This window comes from Zalophus californianus, chromosome 16, assembly GCF_009762305.2.
Source record: "Zalophus californianus isolate mZalCal1 chromosome 16, mZalCal1.pri.v2, whole genome shotgun sequence".
Taxonomy (NCBI): Eukaryota; Metazoa; Chordata; class Mammalia; order Carnivora; family Otariidae; genus Zalophus; species Zalophus californianus.
The window spans coordinates 49,530,119-49,555,028 of record NC_045610.1 but is presented as its reverse complement, the minus strand read 5'-3'; the positions used below and the strand labels follow the sequence as shown (position 1 = coordinate 49,555,028).

The window sequence follows — 24,910 nt, the reverse complement described above, 5'->3', positions numbered from 1 at the left end:
AATTTTCATGACTTTCCCTACAAAGCTGAAAGCGGTTCACTTGCCTTAGAGATTTTCATTTCATTGTATCCTAATGTGACGCTACCTTTCATTAATCCCTTCCAGCTAAGCAAAATTTAATTAAAACCACCTCACATGATGGCAACCATTCATGTATTTAAAAAAAGGAACTCGAGGAAACTCAGCTAGCTACCAGTCTTCTGTTCTAAACAATGTCAGACTGTTTAGTAGGTTTTTTCCTTGAATTCGGGATTTGTTACATAATGCGTACCCTCTCGCATTAATTTTGTGTAGCAGGGAGTTTTTATGCATATGTTCCATTTTACATGACTCTGACCTGAACTTGAAATGATACAGATGTGCGTGTGAAAAGGAAAAGATTTCTTGAAGAAAAATGGAAAGAGATACATGTAGTATATATATTTTTTCTCTTCCGTCAACATGGCAATCCATGTCCAGTGTAAATAGGGTAGTCCCATTTTACACATAGATGGAGCATGAGTGTCACGGGGATTTGGTAAAAGAGCTAGGCCTTCAGTCTAAAGGTCCTGGTCTCCATCAGCATTATTGACTTTGACCACTGGTGAGTGAGATAGGAGGGTTGGTGGGGCACCTGTCTGGTCCTCAGCAGTCATGGGGTCCTCTGCTCTGCATGTCCCCATGTCCCCACTCTGGTCACTGCCTTTATTAAGAATTTTATGTGATGGAAGCAAATAAGTCTTTCTTGGTTTCATAACTAACTGTGAACAACAAAAACCACCGAAAATTCACAGAAGCAGGACTCACTCAAGGCTGTGTCTCGTTTATAATTTCATAAATATCATTCCAGGTTGATGAATGAAGCTTTATTGTGGTAAAATCTCCGCGCCCTAAAACTTGCCGTTTCGATCATCTCAGGTATACAGCATCCACCACCATCACCATCACCACCTTCAATCTCCAGAACTCTGTTGTCCCAAATAGAACTCCACCCATTTAGTGCTGACACCCTACTCCTCTTCCCCAGCCCCTGATAACCTCTGTTCTACCTTCTGTCTCTGGGTTTGACTATTCTGGGTACCTCATAGAAGAGGAACCAGACCATATCTGTCCTTTCATATCTGGCTGCTTTCTGTTAGCATAATATTCTCAGGGTTCATGTCATAGCATGTGTCAGAATTTTTCCCTTTTGAGGCCAAATAATCCATTGTATGGATATATTGCAATTTGTTATCCATTCATCTGTTGATGGACATTTAAGTTGTTTCCACCTTTAACTATTCTCGATGATGCTGCTCACGTGAACATGGGTGTGCAAATATCTGTTTGAGACCCAGAAGTGGAATTGTCAGATCATAGGGTAGTTCTGTGTTTACTTTTTGTACCATCTTACAGTCTCCCCAGTGATGGACAAGGGTTCCGATTTCTTCTCATCCTCTCCATCACATGTTGTTTTGCTTTCCTAATAGCCTTCCTAGTGGGTATGAGGTGGTGACTAATCACGTTCAATTAGAATTTTCTCTCCTGTCAGAGCTGTTGCTGCACCTACTTGATGTACGTGTGACCCATGTTGGGGGCATTTGTAAGAAGCAGTTCGCATTGACGAGCGGGAAGAAGGAAGCTGTAGCTCATTCCTTTATACGTAGCATCAGTTCACCATGTTCTTTTGTCTTTGTTTTTTGTTTTTTCAATAAAGCTCTATTTAAATGAAATACAGAAAATGTCTCTGGGCTTGCCACTTACCCGAGATCACTCTGGAGAACATTGTCTAGTATCAAGAGCCCAAAGTCATCCATCTGCATGATGACATTTGGTGCAGAAAGCAAGCCCTCTCCTGTTCCTCCAGGGGTGTCTAATGAGCCAAGACCATTCTAGTTAAATCAATTTTGGATCAAATTCATGGGGGTACAGTGTCAGAAGGGAGTGTTTCTCTCACTGAGTGTTTAGCTTTGTTCACTTTAACGAGCATGACTGAAAACCACTGTTAACTTCCATTCACATGGCAGCATCAGCACACATCTCTGTATTTTAGAAATCATTATGAATTCTTGAGCCAAACATGGGTGACTGTTATTCTGTCTTGGAAATCTACTTCTGACAGATGGTGAACACTCTCCTTAATTTCCATTTAGCTTCCTTCCATAAGTAAGATGAGCATGTGATATGGATCAGTCGATGAAGCACCCTCAATTTTAAAGCCAGGTAATGTTAAGAATCATCATTTGGCCAAGCCTCTGGTCTTTATCTTTTGTCCACCGACGTCATTTGCTTAGTGTGATTTGTGTGTTTCACGTGTCATCCATCACCGTTGGGCAGTGTAGGCATATCACATAGAGGATTAGAGGAAAGCGATTTTGTGCTTAGAAAATAATTGAATGAAGATTTACTTTGCGACTTTAAGCTGCAGGACAGTCTCATATTTTAAAACCTATCATTTGGTTATATAAGCAGACAGGCCCCAGGTCTTGGAAAATGGGGCTTCGTCTCTGTTTGATTGGCCGGTCTGTGCTTGCTTAAGCAAAGGCTTGTTTAAGCACCAAGGGTCCAGCTCCAGGACAAACGATGGGGCAGGAGGAATCTGCCGTGTTGCGGGTCTCCTCTTCCTGCCTGCCAAGGTCAGACGAATATGTACGAAATCCACACCGTTTGGCAGAACTGCCTTATCCCCAGCTCTTCCCCACTCCCCTGGCTCCATACAGCATGGCAAGATGAAGACCTTTAGAATTTTGAAAAAAATAAAAGATAAAAACCGCCCCTAATTTTTAGCCTGGGGAAACTCTGTGCTGACCATTTCCAGGTAAACCTGATACATTCTCTTGTATTATTGAGCCAATCTGTTCCTCATTCTTCAGCGACCCTAGCAAGACTTCTCAAATGTTTGCATTATATTGTCTTACAAAATATGCATTACCCAGTTTAGTTGGGAACTTGAAACCAAAGGTCAAGGCCCACCAGCTGTTATTTTGGAATCTCTGACCCTTGCTCAGCTTTCCGGGATGGCCTTCCCCAGACAAATGCTGTATGCAGCCCGAGTCTGCCAACCCAGGGCCCCTCTCCCCTGCCACTGGGGTGGGGGTGGGATAGGAGAAGGGGAACAGTGGGCTTTCTCTCCTTGCTTGTACTCACCTACTCATGGGTTGTTTCATCTTCTTCTTCTGGTCATCATTCTGAATCTTGGGTCTTTGAACAGGCCTTACAGGGTCTTTATCTTCCAGATAGCTCACATGCATGAGCGGCTCCCACGGGATCCTTTTCTCCACCTCCTGTTGGGTGAATCTAGTCCTTTCTAGATGTGACTTTCATGTGTAAGGCGGGGGCGGGGGGGCGGGAAGTGGGGGAAGCTAAGGTAGGCTAGGAGGAAGTAATTTTGGGGGTAGGTGGGACTTTTTATAACTGCCCCTGCAAATTATACTGTGTAGTGAGGGCCTGGAGCTTCTTGGGATAAAATTGGATATAAGACTTTTTTTTTTTTTTTTTTTTTTTGAGGCATACAGTAGAAATACTTGTGGGTTGAGATTTATAATTGCATTGACAGGTAAATGGGACTAGAAAGGACAGATACAAAAAACCATCCAAATGGATTTGACAAATACAGGTTTTCCTAAGTGTTCACCTGAATGCAGAGTGGCTTAAAAAAAAAACAAACAAACAACAAAAACAAAAAAACCCCAGTATGTCGAACGATTAAGTGGGGAATCCGAATGCACATTTTCCCTTCAAAATACCATATCCCTAATAAACTCTGATGAGGAAATAATAATGCTCCTGTGACCCTTTTCCTTTCGTAATTTATCTTTCTAATTCCAGTGAGTGAGCAATGACTTTGTGCCTGAGGAGAGTGAGCAGATGAGATTAATTTGTGCTATCGCAGCTCTGCTTTATTATCTATCCATCCTTGGAGAGGGTTGCAGTGGAGATGCTTTTAGCAGAAGCATTGTGGAAAAAGCTGCTCTGAGGGCTTGGAGGAGCTAAGTGCTGCCCTTTGCAGTGTCTTGGTCCTGCGGGGGCAGCCTGGGAGCTGGCTCTCTCTGGCTTCGCTGTCCTCTCCTGCCCTCCTGGTGGGTGGGTGTGGTGGGTGGGCCGGGCAGTCAAGGAGAACCCTTCCCTCGGGTGCCTCTGCTTCCAAAAGGATGCTCTTCAAGACCTCTTCGGTTGGCAGCTTCCTATGCATGGTTCCCTCCTATGTCCAATGCTGCCTGCTCATACCAGGCCCACATTTTTTCTTTCTTTTTTTTTTTTTTTACAGAAGTATTTTTATAGTGACATTGTATTATGACCACCTTAAAACTATTTTAAAAGAAAACCACCCTTTATCCACTACCCTGGCAGGGCATTCCCATATCTTCATCCTCTGGTTATTTTATATATCTAAAACACACACACACACACACACACACTTATTTGTAATATATATATTTTAAATATATATGTAATTCCTTTCATGTGCTCCTTTTCCTGTCACCCATGTATAAAATCTTGGCATCGCCTCTTGCATCTTTTCTGCTCCTGTCAATGGCTTAGGACACAGTGGGAGGAAAGGGGAAACGATATTTTCTTTTTGATAAAATGTAGATACTGACACCTATTACGTAGTGTCATGAGGACTCAGTAGTGAGTGTGAAGGGACCCATCCAAATGACACGTAATAGGTTGCTCAGCAGTATCTGTGGTCCGTTGGCAAGTTGAGTCCGTTCTTCTGCAATTTCTCTGGCATCTATTATTTCCATTTCTTAGCAGATGCCCATAATGATGGGCAATTACTTTCGTTCATAGACTAGACAAGAGGCTTCTTCTAACTGGACCTCATGGCCCAAATCTAGTCCATGAAATTCTTCCTGTTGCCACCATCTGCCCTTCTAAAGCACTGTTTTTGTCCAGATGACTCTTGTTCAAACCGTTCAGTGGCTGCCGACACTTATCAAAGGCATTCTGAATGTCTTCGTGGCGGCTCGAGGCCTTCTGCTTGCCTTCTCAGCACGAGGCTTGGCACTTGCCCTCCTCTTGGGATCTCCACAAACCTGCCATCTTCTGGAGCTCACTGGAACTATGGACTGTCTTCAGTTGGCTTTGTGGCCACATGTGCAGGGAGTTGTGGTGTCTCTGGGGGGAAGAAAAGAGCCCCGAATCTGGGGAGCTCTAGCCTGCCTTCTGTGGCACAGACTTAGGGCTTACCCACTATTTGGGGGGGTATATTTTTTAGCATGTTCGACAAAGAACAGTGGAATAGTTGGTCATACCCTTTGGTAGACTTCAAGTGCGTGAGGAAGGACTAACCGGGTCATTTATTATTATTATTTTTTGGGATCCTCCACATCATCTTATCCGTAGAAACTCTTAGGGGATTACTTATTAATTTCTATAACAGTTCTCTTATTGACCCATCCTGAATATTTACCAAAACCACGTTGAACTTGGAAAATATTTGCTCTGTAGGAGATGTGGTAGATCTTTGGGGACTTCCCTCAAATGGTGACAGCGTGTGTGGCAAGCGTGCATGTGCAAGAAGGTGTGAACGTGTTCGCCTTTTTTTTTCTTTTTTTTTTTTTTTCCACTTCAAAGGGCTGTTTTCTGTAGATTCGGTTTGTGCCTTTTTTTATTTTTAAAGATTTTATTTGAGATAGAACGAGAGCAGGCAAGGGGGGGAGAGAGAGAGAGAGAGAGCACGAGCAGGGGGAGGGGCAGAGGGAGAGGGAGAAGCAGACTCCCTGCTGAGCAGGAAGCCCAATGCGGGGCTTGTTCTGAGGACCTTGGGATCATGACCTGAGCTGAAGGCAGATGCTTAACCCACTGAGCCACCCCAGTGCCCCCTGGATTTGTGTCTTAATGAGTTCTTTGAATTCAGAATTCTGCTGAGGAAGTTCTGCAACCCACATAGATATCACTCTATGTATAATCTGTTGATTTATGTCTTATGATCTCTGCTCCCCGCCCCAACTCAACTTTAGAGAGTAGGAACTAGGGTTTAGGTCTCCTTGGGCCCTGTCAGACCTGCCATTTTATGGTTCTATTATCTGTAAGTCCAATGAATACCAAATGTTGCTGAGTCTTGAATAAAATGCCTTCTGATTGCAGTTTGAGATTCTGTCTATAGTGAAATCAAACTGACCTCTAAAGGGACATAGCCTGTTTTGGAAAACAAAGCTTGTGTATTAAATTACTAATTTTAGTTTTCTTTTCTCTCTACCAGTTTGCTGTTTTGTGGTTCACAAGAGGTGCCATGAATTTGTCACTTTTTCTTGTCCGGGTGCGGATAAGGGACCCGACACCGATGTAAGTAATCTGGAAACTGTTATTTGATGTTAATGCAGATCTCTGACTTCACCTTTTTTTAATGCCTGTACAGCTGTTGTTTGGGCACATACTCTTAGCGGGAAGACTTGTCGATGAGTCCTGTACAACTTCGGCTCATACTGATGAACAGATCTTTAGTCCTTTGGGAGCCCTGGTAGGACTACTTGGGGATTAGAGGAGAATTTCTTAGCTTGTACTCTTCCACTGTGGGCAACCACATGAGCTAAATCCACCAACTTTATAGGAGGAGATTTCACAAACACAGTGTGGTTCTTTGCCGAAGATGTTGACAAATTTCACAACAAACGTAAATCACCCTTTATGGTTCACCCTAACGGTTTGTTGACTAATAGGACCATCCTTGCTTTGGGCCAGTGTAACCACCTCTTCCTAGTTGGCTTCATGAGATCCTTGCTGCCTTTTCATTATGTATTACAAATGCTGCTGTTGATTTAAATAATTTAGCATCTGTTCCACTGAACAACTGATCTCTGAAGCTGCCCATGTGTGAATACATAATTTTATTTGTGCCTTAATTCTGCCTGTCTCTAGTGAGCATCTCTCTTGCATCTCTTGTTTACTGAAAAATGGGATCGGCAAAGGAGAGTGGGAGTCAGGAGGCATGGGAAATTCCAATATCTAAAATGCATTGAGTGGAAAATTGGGCTGTTACGTGATAAATATTTTAACAGGAAAAAGAAATTTGCAGAGGAGGACTGGAAGAGGAGACCTTTCTATTCTGAATTGCTTTTGCTGGATCACTTCAGTCACTAATACTTAAATTATGTGCTCCAAGTGTGGTTCCTACCTTTGGTTCTCGTTCCCATCAGGAAACACAGATTTCAAAGCGGCTCTGTCAGTGTAGGCAGGGCTGAATTCTTCCCTTTCAGAAGAGGGCATACCCATGGTGAGCTCTGAGGGGTTCAGATGTGCGTGGTTTTAGCACATATAAGGAAGGAACTTACCACTGTGCCCTGAGTGCGTGGAGCCATGCTGCGTTTTGGTCAAGATGCTGGTGGAAGCCGCACAGAGCAGGAGCCTCGGGCTCAAAGCCACCACCAACCCGCAGAGGCTTAGAACGTGGGAGACCCAGAGCCTCGGAGATCATCCTGTTCTGTGTTCACGGACCAGAAAGCCCATGTCCGTGAACAACCCACCAACATACAAAACAGTAGTGTGCCCCACCGACCCTTGTGCATTCCCCTTCTTTCTGGAGTATTGTCTCCATTTTGGGCATCTTAAAGGTAAAAATAGATGCAGAGTACCAGCTTTCTTGCAAGGTGGCCTTAAGCATCACAGTGGTGTTTCTCTGGCCACCTTGCTCATTATTCGGAACCCATCCTTCCATTCTCCCATTTTGGCTCCAGCAGGAATGGGGTGAGGTGGGGGGTTGGTAGGCCACAGGAGTGTAGTCATTGCCTGACCCCTCTCCCTCCTTCCATTTCTTCATTCTTTTGGTTAAGTACTATCTGTCTGTCTATCAATTCATTCTAAAGATTGATTGATTTTGAGAGAGTGTGCACGCATGCATGCACGGAGAGGTGGGGTAGAGGCAGAGAGGGGGAGGAGAGAATCTCAAGCAGACTCCCCACTGAGTGCGGCCCCCAATGCAGAGTTCGATCTCATGACCCCGAGATCATGACCTGAGCCAAAATTATGAGATGGACACTTAACTGAGCCACCCAGGCACCCAAGTACTCGTTATTAAGTACTTAGTATGGGGGAAGATAGGTATGGAAAATAGCAGTAATTAAAATAGGGTAGAGGTTCTCTGAGTGTGTTTACCCAAGGGACCTACTCTAGGTGGTCAGAGGCTTCCTTCCCCAAGGAAATGGCATTAATCCAAGCTTTGGGAACAAGTAGGAGATAGGCAAACGGAAGGAGATGTGCACACGTGTGTGCTGGGGCACAAGGAGCCCTGTGAAAGACTGTTTCAGGCAAAGGGAAAAGCAAGTGAGAAAGCACTAAAGTGGGAAGTTTAGTGTGGAAGAGAAGAAGAGCAAGCTGGTCGTCAGATGTGTAGTTGAGGATTTTGAACACAATCATAGGAACACTAGGGATCTAGAGAAAGGCTTTAAATTAGGAGATGTTGATCCTGTTTGCATATTATAAGTGTTTCTCTGGTTTCCTTATGGGAAATGGACCAGGTTAGGAAGTGGGCTTGATGGATGGGTGAAGATGGGGAATACCAACCGAAGGATGAAGAATCAGCACAGAAGGCAAAGTGGTGGGAGCTTGGGGGAGGTGGCAGCACTGGGGATGGGCAGAGTGAACTCATTCAAGATACACTTTAGAGCTGAATCAGCAGCTCTCAGCCATTGGGGGATCAGGGAGATGGAGATGTTGAGGAAAAACTCTCGGGCTTCAGGCCCAAACCTGTGAATGGATGGAGGCCATCAAGACCATGGAGGGAGAATGTATTTGGGAGTATGGGATAGGGCAAATCAAGGGTTTCACTTTGGACACGCGCAGTTTGAGAAATCTGACATCGAGAAGACAGTTGTCTGTGAATGCAGGTGTGGGGGCTGGAAGTAGAGTGTGTCCTTCTGAAGATACAGATTCCTCTGTTCTTTGTTTTAAGCTTTGGGTGTGGATCCTTTTGCCTAGAGAAAGGGGGTGGATAGAATGAGAAGAAAAGAGATTTAGGGCCCAGGAGAGAGCCCTGCGGAGAACTCTAGTGGATTGGATGGAAGAGGGAGGGAGGGAAGGAGGGGAGACCAAGGAGGAGCAGGCAGAGGAGTAGGAGGAAGACCGAGACAGTGATGCTGTTTTAGCAATTTCCTAGAAGGGCTGTAAGCCAGCTCTCTGCTTATGTCATGAATTCTGTAAGCTTTTGTTACTACACATAGATAGTTAATATACATCCCAGTTTGCGCAGGACTGTCTTGTTTCCACGGGGAAGTCTTGGTTTATGCCTGCTACAGATTAGTTAATGTCTGTTAAGTTCTTTCCCTGTTTTGGTGATCATTATGTGGCCACCCTACTCCTAGATCCCCAAGCCAGGCAGGAAGGCTTAGTGCCAGTCTGCTGGTCACACGATACAGTGGGACACACACCTGGGATCCGATGTGTTCATCCGAGCTCTGTCCCTACTCCCTGTTGTGTTGACTCGCTATAGATGCTTAGTCGCACATTTTAATATCCACGAAAGTGAAGATAAGAGATGACTTTTTTTTTTTTTTTAAATATGAGGGGAAAAAAAGTACTTGAACAGTCTGTGCGTTCTCTTCCAAGTAGAAATTTTCCTTTTGGTTGTTGGCATCAAGAGGCCAATGATTAGGGCTTTGTGCAGGCAGGGCATGAGAAGTATCTGCTGTCTGTGTGCAGCGTGATTTATTTGTTGTACAAATCCGCAAGATGCCCAGACTGAACTGCAGCAGGGGGATAACTGGAAAAGCACGAAGGTGTCAGGACACAGAGCTGAGATGAGATGGTAGGATTTTCTTATTTTATCTTTCTTTGAATACATTTTAAAGTCTTAGAGTTATAGAGTTGAAAGGGGTGTTAAAGACTTACCTAGGTTAACTTTATTTTATGGACGAGGAGACTGAGGCATATAGGAGAAAGACATAAATGATCCAGGGGCATGGTGACATGGCCTTTGAGTGTCCAAGAGGTTTGTGGTTGACTCAAGGTCACGAAAGGGAAGAGAGGGTGCCGTGGTCTGGTCATACTGTCGGTGGAGAAGTTGGTATAGCTGCTACCTTGGTGTGATCCTTCAAAGTTCTGTTCATACATTTAGAAAAGCGCTAAAGGGCATGGGAAAGGCCGGGTAATGGAATGGAAGGATCTACCTTAAGCATTTTTTTCCCTGAAAATCTAAAGTTTTTAGGTTAAGATTTGTTTCACACATGCCGAGTGCTTAAGATGCACACAGTTCATGTGCCGCTTAACGATGCCAGCTCTGCAGCCTCCAGGGCATTCCCACATGGGGACCAAGGAAGGACAGACCCTGTGAGGTGCACAGATACTGTACCTTGCATCTTCAGGATGAAAGGACAGGTACTGAGTAGTGTGAAGTTAGCACTGCTCAGATTACAGGAACCAAAGGGAAATAGTTAAAAATTCTTTTGAACAGAGGTCATCTTCAAGACTCAAGGAGCAGGCTAGTGGAAAGAATGCAGATGTGTCGGGCACCTCGGGGAGGAGAAAGGGTGTCTGGGTTCCATGGAGGAATGGAAGGACCCCTCTCCGCCCACTGCCCACTTCTCTGAACATGCTGGGCCATCCTCAGCCCTCCCCCACCTCCTCTGGATGTGCAGTGTTCCAGACACTCCCTACCGAGATGAAAGCCAAGCATTTCCAAGACTTCAAGTGCAACCCCGTGCGCAGCAAGGAAAGAGGAGAGGACAATGAAAGAGTCGGTGTTGGAAAGGCACTTTGAGCTGGTGCTGGATTTGTGCTGCCAAATGTGCAGCCTCAGAAAGCAGCTTGGTGCTCTGCCCAGCACCCCAGCCCCGCGTCTAAGATTTTGTAAGATGACAAAGAAATAAAACTGGCCCATTGTTGAGAAATAGCTAACCTCCCTTCTGCGACCCCCTCTATCCCCCATTAAGGCATGAACTAGGATGTGGACAAGCCTTACCTTTTGGGGTGGGGGTGGGGGGTAATTTTTGCTCTTGGAAAGAAATAACGATGCTTCTGTTTCTTCAGCTGCCACTGATCCCCTGAGCTGATGTTTTTCTCTTCCTTGCTCTGGCCATGATGGGGTGAGGCATGGGGTGCAGGTGTGGGGGTGGGTCCTAGAGGGCGGACTTTCTCAGACTCCTGCCCTTCACCTTTTAAAATTTCAGCTCCCCAGCTGCTTTGTCCTTCAGTCTGGAACTCCTCCCTCTTGCTAGAACCATCTCTGCTCAAATAACATCTGTTCCTGAAGCCCACCCTGCTAGAGGGAAGCGGGGTATTCAGGTCTTCCAGTATGCATGAGTGTGTGTATTCATTTTTCTTAGTACTTTGTGTTTTCTGTGTGTGTCTTAAGGGAGAGAAAACTGTGAAGCACCCCTTTCAGACATTCCTCCCAATTTCAGTTCTGCCCTGAAATCCCCAAATGAAGAACCACACATCCTTTCCATACGTAAAGTTGTAGCGAGAGAAAAGTCTTTATGTGGTACGTCTAAAACCACACAAATGCTAGACGGCTCTTCAGACAATCTTTGGAATATTTGCTCTGTGTACTGCATCTGTGAGCATTTGAGGAAGAGGGAAAGAGACTGACCTGTTCAAAGGCCTCACCCCAGGTAATTCCCTTCCCTTGCTTTTGTGTTCCTTTTGTTTGTATTTATTTGCCTTGTGCCTTTTCACCAGTGTCCCTGCCTCTCTGGGGAGAAACTGTACCTGTAATACCTTGTGTTTTTTCTGTCTGAGCCATACAATTAAACAGTATTTAGGTGATTTAAAAATAACTTCCTGGGTCATTAGTGTACCTCACCTGGGAGACAACCAACATCCACACAGCATCACAAGTTAGTGGGTGCCTTCCAGAATGTTCAGAAGAGCATAAGTGAAGAAATTAACTTGTTGAAAGGCAAGGAGGCTGGCTTCTGATCTGAGTACATCTTCAGGTCTGCAAAGATGGGGAAACCGAGCCATTGGAGGAAGCTCGAGGGCATTGACTATAAATGCTTAGAGTGGACCTAGAAACAATCCTACAAATGGCCATAAATCCAAAAGTGATACCTGGTGCGGGGCTGGACCCTGGGGAGGGGCTGTATGTCCAGGTGCAAAATTACTTTCTCTTCGTTATGGTGGTCTTGAGAATTCTCTTGTTCTTGAGTTCTTTCTGGTGTCTTAGAAACCGAGCAAATGACAAAGGCTGCCAAACTGTTTAAAATTCAACATTTCAGAGCTTCATTTGTAACAAAATTCAAAACATTTAAAATAAACGTAGAAATTTAATTAGCAGATCTTCAAAGTGTGCTTTTACATTTAATATGGAAATAAGGCAATTTTGTGAGCAAACCCAGTTATACCTTAAACACTTTTCTATTCCTGAACCGACAAAGGGAGATTTGTAAAAAGGTGCAGGTGCTTAAAAAGTTGCATTTAAAAGTCAGCCCAGTGAGGTCAAAAGAGTTTTGGGGTGGGAATTGGGACTCCTGCCCTGCCAAGTCACTGAAAATCCTTCTGTACCTCGGTTTTCTTATTTATTAATATGAAGGTTGAATTTGGTGGTCTTTAAAGTTGTTTGCAGCCCTCAGTGGCGTTCCATTGCTAAATACTGACTGAGGGCTTCATGCTATGAAGATGTGAAGGTGAAGACAGTTCTTGCCCTCCTGATGCATCCTCCCTTATCAAAAAGATGAGCTGAGCATGCAAATAATGATACTATAGGGTAGCTGCTGTAAATGGGGAAGAACTAAAATGCTGTTGAGTTTAAGTGTGAGAGAGAGAGAGCACCTTAGAAGATGGAGGCAAGGCTTTCTGGAGAGGTTTCAAAGATTTTTAAGATTTATTTCTTTTCCAAATTCTTTTACAGACTAGTAGGACCAGTATTCTGGTATTTCTCTTGCTGGTTTAAGAGAGTTCTCTCTCTTGCCAAATGCTGCTATCCGGTGGCACATAAACTCAGGTGACACGCTTTTACAAGAGGACCTGTAAAAAGAACCCTTGCAAGGGAGACCTGCAGTGTTCTTTGTGGCCTGGTGGGATCCCCTCTAGATAAACCTCAGAGGAAGCCTATACGGGGTCCTGAAACCACCCTCTGCACTCGCCCATTCCTCACGTGCTGTGATGCCACAGGAAACCTTCAAGAGAAGTTTATTTCAGGGAAACAAACCCAACAAAAATCTCCCGTGCTAATTCTGCTCTTCAGTGGGTGGATTATTTTATGTTCCAGATTCACAGTAACAGAAGTATTTCCTCCAAGGGAAGGGACTCCTGCTACTTTTGCGCCAAATTAATTTAAATGGGAATTAAAAATAGCCTCAAAGACTTGCATCCGCAGTTCGGATGTATTAAAGGAGACAGCTGGGTGGTGGCACATCCATTGTTTTTAGCCCATGATGGGGGGGTGGAGGTAATAGTGGCTCACATTTCATCAGTGTGCCAGAATGCCTGGTTTCGAGGGAGTCACCTGGGGCGGGGCGGGGGGGCGCAGTTCAACTTAATCCAGAGGTTTAAGTTGCCACTGCTCAAACATCCTTGGAACTCCACTCTTGGAATGGCATGTAAGTCCAGTAGCACATTCTTCTCAAAATCTCTACTCTGGGCAAATTGTCGGCCTTTGAGAGTGTGGTGAGATTGTTTGGGGACGTGGCCAAGTTCAATGGAGCCAGATCTGCACAAGGGGCAGTGATTAAGGCGGGTGGGACAGTTTTGGGTCCAAAAGGTAAGTTGATAACGTTAAAAGAGTATTTTCTTGGGAGAGTTACAGACTGTCTCTAGACATCAGGTTTGAAGGAGACTTGTGTGTGTGAAGCATGTGGGAACCATCATGCAGCCCCTCAGTGGCACTTCTAGGTAATACCCATGTTGGTTTAAAAAAAAGAAATTGTTGTACTGCTTCATGATCATGCCTACACAGCTAATCCTTCATGGAGAGATCCTGTATCTTTTCCCTTTGAAAAACAAGAGTTCAGTGCAGAGCCTCGAACAGAATGGGTACTTGAAAGAGATTTTGTTGAACCAGAATAAGTGGAAGAGGTTCTGATAACCTAATTTGCCATCAGTTGTACCCATCTCATTGTCGTTGGGGTTGAATTACCTGGTTTTAGCTATACGTGGACTGTTAATGAATCTCCCCAAGACCTATGAATGGGTATTTCATCAGCATTATTAGGGCACCATGGGAGGGGGATGGAAGAAACATACTTGATGGACTTCCCTACTTTTCACAAACCATTTCAAATCATTGTCTTAACTATTGGGAGTTTAAGAAATGGTGGACCTGGGCCAAAGCTTTTGACTGGTTAGGGTACAAATTGGTATGATGGCTTCCTTATTTATTTTTCGTGACCTGTACAAGGACTTAGTAATATCAGTTCATGATTTACAGAGAACCAAATTAACCTGTTCCTGAGAACTGTTGTTGGCAATGATGTCTAAGGAGCCTACTACTGGAGCTGAAATCATCGGAAGCCCAGAGCTAGAAATTCTGCTATATAAGCAATGGTGTCTTCATGATATTACCTGATGTATATTTAATATCTCTTATGTCTGGTCCTTTTTCTGTATTCACTGTATGCCATCATTAAATGCTTCTTGGATATTTATTATTGCCAGGTACTGTGGGGTGCAAAGGTTAAAAGACAGTCCTTGTCTTCAAATAGCTTATTCTTAGTGGGAAGTCATGCACGCAAATAAGCATTATTCAGATGATTACTTCAATGGATAACATACAGAAATACACTAGGCATATATGAATTCCATTGTGTAAGTGTGAAATTCAAGGCTCGGGGTTGGTTAATCCAGTAGAAAATAGTTCATAAGCTTTGGACCAAGCCTCTGCTTCCAAACCTGTTCTTTCCTCAATATCAAGTGGGTTGATGTATATTTAATATCTGCTCTTCAGATATTATCAGCAAAGCCACTTGACGGGCAGGTTTTTCTGCCAGTGGAAAAGTTCTCTATTTTTGTGACTAGAATCTGGAGTCAAGAAATCTTAAAATGGCAAGAGAAATTTGAAATAAGTTCCACCGATATTATAACGGTAAAAGCATTCATAAGTGAGACAACAAGGTGAACTAGTGAAGACCAAGCATGTAGGGCTGATGGGATCCTGTGAGAGCCTAGAGCAATTTGGAGATTTAGTTTGGGTTCTCCCCAAGAAGGTGGAAGGTAGTACTTTCCAGGACCCTGGGTTTCTGGAGAGATTTGTTCTAATTGGCTTTACTCTATGCTGAAAGCCAGCCCAGAGAGCTTTTTGGCTCATGCCTGAGGCTTGTTCTTGGATTTTAGTGAGTCACTCCTTTCCACAAGCTGAAGTCGAGTCCCATTCAATTAGCTGGTACCTTCCTCACCTTGGCTGTTTTCTGCTTAATGAATTTCCAGCAGGAGACTGTCTCCTGTGGACAAAAAGAGAACTACATTTCCTTGGGGGCCAGGAGAGGGAGCTTTGTAGAGGATTTTCTAGCTAGCATTATCATTGCCACATTTGTTTATTTACAGTGAGACCAAGGGCCAAAAACAAAGTCAAAGGAGCTCACTTACTAGGAATTCTGTATATGCCTTTGACAGTGGCGAGGACCAATGAGACAAGTGAGAAAGTACCCCTTCTGACAGCTGTGAGCAAACAATCATGACGGCTAGTACTAGCAAGAGGTGAGATGGACAGTGGGAAGGTCCGTTCTAATCATTGTTCCTCTTGCATTTCAATTTTTATAATCTAACAGATTCCCAAAACACATTTGAGTGTATACCAAGGGAAAAAGCTAGGTTCTAAGAAGAATGTCCTTGTCCCAATTAAGTGTCACATTGCCATCAGGTACTAAAGAGTCCTGATTGCATTCCCCAGATAATTTCCTTGATGTGGAGAGAATGCTCAGGTTCTTTATGTTGAGGATGCGACATTTAAGATGTAGAACACCATCCTTGTTGTCTTTACTGCTGCCTGTTCTCCCTGCCTTTCCTCCACTAGTAGTCCAAGCTGGTGCTTATTCCTGTTCTCCTAATCTATGTTGGAATAATACCAGGTGATCATCTGTGCACAGTCTCCCAAGCCAGAAGCCTTGGGATCATCTGGCTTGTCTCCATCTCCTTTGTCTCCCACATCTAAGCGGTCCCCCAAGTTCTGTGGGCTCTGCCTCTCCCTCCATATTCATAGCCACCATCGTGTTCTGTGAATTGGTCTTATTGGCCCTGGGTTGTTTCTCCCCTAGTCCATCCTTTTATTGCCAGCCAGTGGTAATCCAGTCATTATACGTTCATATATCTATAAAACACACGTCAACACTTTCCAAAGGTTTTTACAGGCTCACATAAGATGACTCCACTGGCTGTTGGCTGGGGTTGTTGGCCAGGATGCTTCGGTTTTCTGTGTTGGCTTTTCCAGGAAGGTAGCACAGGCTTCTTATGTGGTGCTGGTAGTTTTCACGAAGAGGGCAAGGCTAAATGTGCGCACGCTTAAGCTGCTGCTAGCACCACGTTTCCTGATGTCCCATTCACCAAGGCGGGTCACATGGTGAAGCGCAGAGTCACTGTGAAGGTAGGTTAGGATTTTCCAGGAAAACAGAACTAATTGGATGTGCATAAGTTTATCACACAGACTTATAAGAAATGGGCTTATGCAGCTGGTAAGTGTCGAGATCCACAGGCAAGCTAGAGACCCAGGAGAGCCAAAAGTGTAGCTCCAGTCCCAAGGCCAACAGGCTTGAGATGCAGGAAGGGCTGGTGTTTGGTTTGTGGTCCAAAGGTGGGGAAAAAGCCCATGTGCTAATTCGTAGTCATCGGACAGGAAGAACTCTCTTGCTTGGGGTGGGGGGAGGGTTGTCCGTGTTTTCATTCTGTTGAGGCTTTCATTAGAGAAGGCAATCTACTCATCCACCAATTTAAATGTTAATCTTATCCAAAAAGTCCCTCACAGAAACACCATTATTTGACCAAATATCTGGGCACCAGGTGGCCCAGTCAAGTTGACATGCAGACTTAAGCACCACAGAGCGGGGCATACACGGTGTGGATTCTGGGAAGGGTGGGTCACTCCAGTCATTAATGTAACAGTTGACCATAGGAAGACTTATTTTGATCCTACTGTAGTATTTTCTTTCTCCCAAATCTTATTTAACTTTGTATCCCCAATACTTATTAGGATATCTGCCTCCTGGTTAGGTGGTCATTAATATTTGTTGAGAGAATAGAAAAAAATGAAGTCCCTGATACCAAAATAAAATGAAAACAATTTCCTTGGTTTGCATAAAATATCTGTAAAATATTTCAGAAGATTGTCTCAGAATCAATACCAGACATTTCTGGTATTGATACAGCCATTGATTTTAAGTTACTGTCTTTAGAAGGTGAACTATTTAAAAATATTAAGTTTAATTTAATTTCTGTTTAGTACCTAAAGTTTAAGCTTAACAAAATTATGCAAGATGTCTGTGGAACTGTGCTCACTAACTGTGTGACCAGACTTTTTTTTTTAACTTGGTGAATATTTTTTTCTGTTAAATGTTGATGGGAAAAACAACTTATTAAAAGGAAATACTTTTTTTTCAACCACATATTTTGAATTTATATTTGTTAAGGTGATTGCTAACCGTACAGTTAATCTAGAGAGGGTTTATAACCGCAGTTCAAGAAGAAGGGAAGTGACACAGCCAAGGATGCTACCTTAGGAAGCAGTAGTCTGATTTCTTTCCAATTTGACCACTGCTTTTCTATTTTTTTTCCAAGATTTTATTTATTTTACGGGGGGGGGGGGTGGGATGGGGAACGGCAGGGAGAGGGAGAAGCAGACTCCCCACTGAGCGTGGAGCCCAGCATGGGGCTCAATCCCCAGGACCTGAGCTGAAGGCAGAGGCTTAACCGACTGAGCCACCCAGGCTTCCCTGACCACTGCTTTTCTAGGTGCACGTACATTATATGCCTAACTGTGCCAGGATAGATAATTTATACATAACTCAGAGGTAGCTCTTCATGCTCATGAGAAATTTATATTGGTAGGAAACTGCTGAATGAAAGACTATATTTTGAAATACACAGATTATAAACTTTTACAAGTGAGGGTTTTTTTTTTTTAATGTCCTAAAACATAAGTACCTTTCAGAAGGCAATTTGCATGTTGCTTGCTTTCTACAATTTTGAGTTCCATGCCTGTCCCTTCCCATCTCTCTTTCAAGGCCGGAAGCTTTGTAGAGTTAACATGGGGTACAAATGTTTAAAACATGAGATTTCATACTTGAAAATGATATTCTCTGTGGAGGAGGGTGATTTTAGGTTTCTAGATACTAAGCTGTATCATGACTCATTTGTTCTTAAACAGGTCGTTCTCCTGTTACTAAAATTAATCACAAAAGACCAGGGAAGCTTGAAAAAGAAGAGATCACACAGCAGGCTCTTAAAATTAGAAAGGCAGGTCTGCTCTCTTTTGCATTTCCTACATTTGAATGATGCACCGAGATTAAGGTAGTTCATTTTAATTACGTTTTTTCATTACGAATGGGTGATTTAGAGTAACGTGATGTACAGAACAAGAATGGGGGGAAATGGTAAGTTGAAAACTTAAAAGTGAATCACATTAAGTGAAACAGACCTGCTCTACAAGTCCACGCCCCTGCTGTCAGCTTGGGAGTTGTATGCCTAAGTTCGATCATATTCTCACCTAGGGAACCTGCTCTTCATCTGGGAGCCGAACGGGGGGCAGTCCAGCAACGCAGCCTCCTGCTGAGCTCCTCACTTCTGCTTTTGCGTCCTGCAGTTTATCCTCTACCGGCAGCTAGGGTGAGATTTTGCATATATCAGGCAAATCAGATCATTGCCTTGCTCTGTCTCAGTCCTTCCCTGGCTGCCTCTGACTGTTCGAATGAAACATAAACTGCTTGCCTTGGTCAACAAGGCTTATGGTGCTTGTGATCTTGCTCTTGTTTACCTCCTTGCCTGGAACATGCCAAGCTGCCTCGGGTCTTTTGCTCTTGTGGGTTCCTCTGCAGCGAGGCTCATTCACACCATTCGGGTCTCTGCTCGGATGACCCCTCCTCGGAGAGGCCTCTTTAGATCACAGCCTCCCCTCACTTTCTAGTAATCCATCCTACTTTGTGTATTTCATAGCCCTTGCCACCGCTGAAAACCATAATGTTTACTTGGTTACTTTTTCATCTCTTTGACCAGCATGAAACACCATGAGCGGTAGGTATGCTGTTTTAGGCTTCTTCTATTCATCTTAGTGCCCGGCGCGTTAAGTGCTCAATATTTTTGGCTGGCCGAATGCATATTACTCTTACCAGGGAAAAGACAAATCTTAAAGTTTTGTTTCCTCCCAAAAATATAGCTAGAAGGAAACATCCTAGGATCAGTGGAGACTTTTTCTCTTCTGTGATTATAATGCCATGCCATCTAGTATAATAAACTGGGCCATGTCCATTAAGCCTGAGGCCTACCATGTGATTGAATGTGTCTTCCAAAAAAAAATGTTTTTCATAATCCTAATGTTAATATGTGGTCTATAAAATTCAAAATAAAATGTATCTGATCAGTCTTATTTAGAGTTATCTAGTTAACCACCCAGTTCTGAATGTCAGCCATTCTGGATAAGTGTTGGATTTCAAACCTTGAGAATAATTTATATCTAATAGATTCTTCCCATGGAAAGTTATGGCCCAGCTGCACATTGGCTTAGTAGCAGCATCCTTGTTCTTAAATTTCCTTCTGCAGCCATCGGTTTCTCCTAACATTCTTGAACAGTAGGGAGTTAAATAAATTGTGATACATCAGTGTGATAGAATATGTGCAGCCATTAAGAATGATGATTATAAAGGCATGGAAAAGTGCTTCTGTGATGCTGGGTGCCAGGGGCTTACTGTAAAGGCATTACTATGATTAGAACTCGGACAGAATTTGTTTGTTGGGGCAGGACCTAGAAGGGAACCTAGGAAATTGAAATCATTTGATTTCAAAAATCACTGATTTTTGAGATGATTGGACTTGGAGAGCTTTCGAGATTTCATCTTGTTAGAACAGTGCAGTTTGCGAGAAGTCATCCTGTGATACTTTTAGAATATGACAGAGTGCTGTGGTCTCCCAGAGCATTATCCAAATGGAACACACCCACATATCTGAGAGTTCTTTGTTCAACTGTGTGATAAGAAAGCAGCTTGCTCTACGTGTCTAGATGGCTTCATGCTCAGTGTATTAGCTTAGACTTATGTTCAAGCAGGAAGACTGGAAAACTTGACCAAACAGTGGTTAGACCTGAATAAGGAGCATCTTTCTCCTCTTATAACAAAATGTGTGGAACTGGGAGTCCAGGGCTCATGTGGCATCTTCATCATTCCATGAAGGATCCAGCCTCATTCTGCCTTTCAGTTCAGCCATCTTATTGTGCAGATTTCATTCTCCCCTTTGCTGCCCTCGTTGTAAGGTGGCTGTTCCATTACCATCCCATCCATGTTCCAAGCAGGAGGAAAGAGAAGGGTGAAGTCAGAGCATAGGTGCCTGTTGAGTCTACTCCCTTTTAAAGAACTCCCCCAGAAACCCAATCTAGCAACTTCCATATTGGCCAGAACTGTGTCACATAGCCACTCCTCCTTAGAAAACATGGAGTTTGGAGGTATTTTGTTTTGTTTGCTTTTTTTTTTTTTTTTTTTAAGGTAGGCTCCACACCCAGCGTGGGGCCCAATGCAGGGCTTGAGCTCACAACCCTGAGATCAGGACCTGAGCTGAAATCAAGAGTCAGATGCTTAACTGACTGAACTACTCAGGTGCTCCATAACTGCATTACCAGGTGCCCCTGGAGTTTGTTTTGTTTTAAGCTGGGTGTATTTCTACCCAGAACAAAATCAAGGTAGTTCAGTAATAAAGAAGAAGAGAGTTAATATTGGATAGGCAAGTAATTTTGAATTCTATGTTGAGGATGGAGCACCACCTTTTATTTTATTTTTTAAAATTTTTTATTGTTAATCACCATACATTACATCATTAGTTTTTAATATAGTGTTCCATGATTCATTGTTTGGGAGCACCACCTTTTAGACATAAATGCCTTCACATGTCGTATTTGTGTCCTTTTCTCTTGCTGTGGCTTCATCTCTGCACAGGAAGGTTTCTCTTACTTGTCATGAGAGGTTTTCAGATAAAATCAAACTAAGTTTCTTAATCTGTAGATAGAAAAAGGAGATAGGAATGAAGAAGTCTTGTGATGAGTTTTAATAAGCCTCTCTCTCTTTTTTTTTTCCATTAACACTTTTGGTTCTTTGGTGAAGGTACTTTTGTAAGAAGCATTTTGGTTTTCATAATGAAATATTTTGAACTTCAAAAATTTTTATTCAGTCACAATATTCTTATTACATGGTAGCTCCTGAGAGTAAATAAGGATTGATTGAAACAAAACAATATATCCATAACTCATGTTTTATTAAAGCAGCTGTGGTCTGCAGCAGAGCATCCCCCAAGTTGAGAGAAGCAACACTTCTCCATGGGTGCAGGTCGTCATCTGGAATCCGAAGTGCAGTATGGACAGCAGATTTTAAAGAGGTGTTGAGAGACTGGTAGGATCACTGTAGGATAGAGACCCAGAAAATGAGTTAGGAATGTTTAGGTGAAGAAAATAAGTTGTAGGAATCAGTGAGCGCTGCCTTCCTTCCTAGGAGGAAAGGTGGACTTGACTTTGGAACACCAGGGGTTGACCCAGACCCAATGACTAAGCATTATAAGAAGGCAGAGTTTAGCATAAATTCCAAAAAGAACTTCCAAAGAGTAGACATTTCTAGTAATAGAAGAGGGACGCCAGAACAGGGAGTTCCAAGGAGTATGACCAGGGATGCTAGCCCTGCTCTACCCAGAAGGAAGAGAGATGGCTCTGCCACACTTCAAGTTTGAGGTGAGGCTCAAAAGGATGCTGAATTTTCTCTCTGGAATGCCCTTCTGCCCTGCTACCTGACCATATTTTTTAACTTGAGGTATAATTAACATAGAACATTATTAGTTTTGACGGTACACCGTAACAATTTCGTGTTTGTATATTTCACAAAAGGACCACCCCAATAAGTCTGGTTAACATCTGTCACCATACATAAATTTTTTTTTCTTGTAATGAGGACTTTTAAGTCCTCTCTTGGCAAAAAAAAAAAAAAAAAAAAAAAACCCAAAAAACAAAACTCTTTTGGCAACTTTCAAATATGCAGTACAATATTAACGAATCACCACACTGTGCATTACATCCCCTTATTTTATAGGTGGAAATTTGTTCCTTTTGACCTCCTTTAGCCATTTTGCTCACCTCCAAATCTGTTCTTTGTACCTATAAGCTCATTTCTTTTTCCTTAATATTCCAAGTGAGATCATATAGTATTTGTTTTATTTCACTTAGCATGATGCTCTCTCGGTCCATCCATGTTGCTGCTAATGGCGAGGTTTCATTTTTCATGGCTGAATAATGTTCCATAGTATATGTGTGCTACATTTTCTTTGCCCATTCATCCATTGATAGACTGTTTGTTTCCAGATCGTGGAAACTTATAAATAATGCTGCAGTGAACATGGGGGTGTGTATGTCTTTTCAGTTAGTGTTTTTGTCTTCAGATAAATACTGGAAGTGGAATTGCTGGATTATATGGTTGTGGTTTTTCTTTCTTTTTTTTTTTTTTTAATTTTTTGAGGAACCTCCATACTGTTTCCACAGTGGCTGCGCCAACTTACACTCCCACCAGCAGTGCACGAGGGTTTCCTGTTCCCCGCATCCTTACCAACAGTTGCTTCTTGTCTTTTTGACAGTAGCCAGCCTGACAAGTATGACGTGATCTCTCATTGTGGTTTTTTTTTTTTTTTTTTTAAAGATTTAAGTTTATTTTAGAGAGAGAGAGAGTGGGAGAATCCTGAAGCAGACTCCCCACTGAACGTGGATCCTGATGCAGGGCTCCATCTCACCACCCTGTGATCAAGACCTGAGCCGAAATCAAGCATCAGACGTTTAACTGACGGAGCCACCCAGGCACCCCCTCTTCAGTTCTTTCTGTGGCTACCTCTCTGAAGATGTTTCTAACCCTGTGCTGTAATTGTTGCTCCATCTCTGCCCATACACTGTAGCCTGTGCAGGGCAAAGCCCATTGCTCACTTGTCTCCCTGTCCTCTGTGCTTGTCCACAGTCTGGTGTGTAGCTGGCTCTGAATAAAATACTGACTTAGCAAGGAGATGAGTAGAGGAGGGGAGAATCTGCCTGAGGTAACCTTGCTATGTTACCCAGAATTTTTGTGTTAACTTTACACGGACACCAGCACTGCTCACACAGGTTGTCTCTGAACCAGCTGCATCCTCTTAGCAGGACGGATGGATGGACGGTCACTGAGAAGCATGAGTAACCACACAGTTCTTTGCACGAGTGCCATCTAGTCGAGGTGTCTGACTCCCGTGCTGGTGACAAGGTTGAAAATTGCCCGTCAAGGGGCGCCTGGGTGGCTCAGTTGGTTAAGCGACTGCCTTCGGCTCAGCTCATGATCCTGGAGTCCCGGGATCGAGTCCCACATCGGACTCCCGGCTCAGCGGCGAGTCTGCTTCTCCCTCTGACCCTCTTCCCTCTCGTGCTCTCTATCTCTCATTCTCTCTCTCTCAAATAAATAAATAAAATCTTAAAAAAAAAAAATTGCCCGTCAAACTGTCTGTGAAGCACTCTGTGCCTTCTGGCTCAAGGGAGAGAGTTCTCTTCTGCATCTCTTGATGCTCCTGATGTGGCCCCTGCATCAGCCAGCGTGCTCACGGTGAATGTGAACATAACAGGCCACCGGGTTCTTTTTACCAGAGAAGAGCAAGGAAAGTTTTAAAAATAACTTGGTACACATGTAGGTGAAATAACCTTACCTCCCAGGGGCTGAGAAAAAAAAATAGGTCCCCATTCCGGCTGATGTTCTAGGATATTTTTAGTAAGAGGGCCCTTCTTTGATGGTCCAGGAGGGAAAAATCATTGCCAGCGCGGCGCGCGCGCGCACACACACACACACACACACACACACACACACACACACACACACACACACACACCTACACACCTACACACCTACACACCTACTCCAGTTGTTGGGTGTTTCATTTTGTTTCCACTTCAACCAGGAGAGAAAAGCAGGCATTCGTAGAGGCCCATCATGAGCATAGTAGAAAAGGAAAATGTAATGTTTTCTTCTCTCATTTGTTTATAACGTATGATTTAGTTCTAACACATACTGCTGTGAGTTATTTTCAGTATGTGGCAAATTGTTGTAAGGGCCTTCTAAGAAACTCCTGTCTCTTAAGGTGTTTCCCACTTTAATTTTATGCAGGAAAAAATGGTTTTTGGAGTTTCTTACTAATTAGGTTTTAAATGAATGCAACTTATTAACCATAGCATTTGAACTATGAGCATTTCGCTCTTACTGCCACCAGGAAGGTTTGGTCTATTTCTCCTAGAATCTTCTAAGGGAAATTGATGAACCTGGTAACCTAATTTTAGACCTCTTGAAATTCAGTAGATGGATGGTATTTATAGTGTTCTGAATCAGTTCCTATTAGTTGTTTAAAAATAGTCACATCATTAGAGAGTACATTGAAGAAAGAAAAGATTTTTAACCCTGAATCTAGTGTCCAGAACGTTGTTTTTAGTCTCGTAAAGTGTGTATGCGTCGTGGTAGCAATTTCTAAAGAGCCTTTCTGTAGTCTTTCCTGCTCTTTCCTGTGTGATGCTGCTGTTGTCATGGAAACAGATCTTGGAGTTGCTTTGTTATCCAGTGTAAGGGACTCCCTGATATGGAGAGTTACCGCAGGTCATTGTCAACACAGAGCCTTTATTAAGCATTGTGCTACGATGCATATTGTACAAAGCTCAGGTGGAAGTCTACGCTTGGAGTTTACCCTAAAGACGTAATATTGATGCCCATAAATACAAATCAGGGTCCTCAGCCACAGGAGCCTTGAAAAGTCCAAGCACTGGCATGTGATTCTGTTTAAGGTGGGGTGGCACATCCTGGGTCCGGACAGGTCATTCTTATGTGCCCAGTTAGGGTTGACTTTCTGAGAAAGGAGGATT

At 43.3% G+C, this 24,910-nt stretch overlaps 1 protein-coding gene across 4 annotated transcripts in view; it reads left to right on the top strand.

The window, feature by feature from the left end:
• PRKCA (protein kinase C alpha) overlaps window positions 1-24,910 on the top strand; it is a 392,291-nt gene that overhangs the window by 146,129 nt on the left and 221,252 nt on the right. For 3 of the 4 annotated variants that reach the window (XM_027625641.2, XM_027625640.2, XM_035724576.1), the window contains one exon: window positions 6,167-6,249. In XM_027625641.2, the coding sequence (XP_027481442.1) occupies window positions 6,167-6,249 (83 nt within the window). Of the gene's footprint in view, window positions 1-6,166; window positions 6,250-9,684; window positions 9,704-24,910 lie in introns of those variants that run through there. The other variant, XM_035724575.1, reaches the window with a different exon arrangement.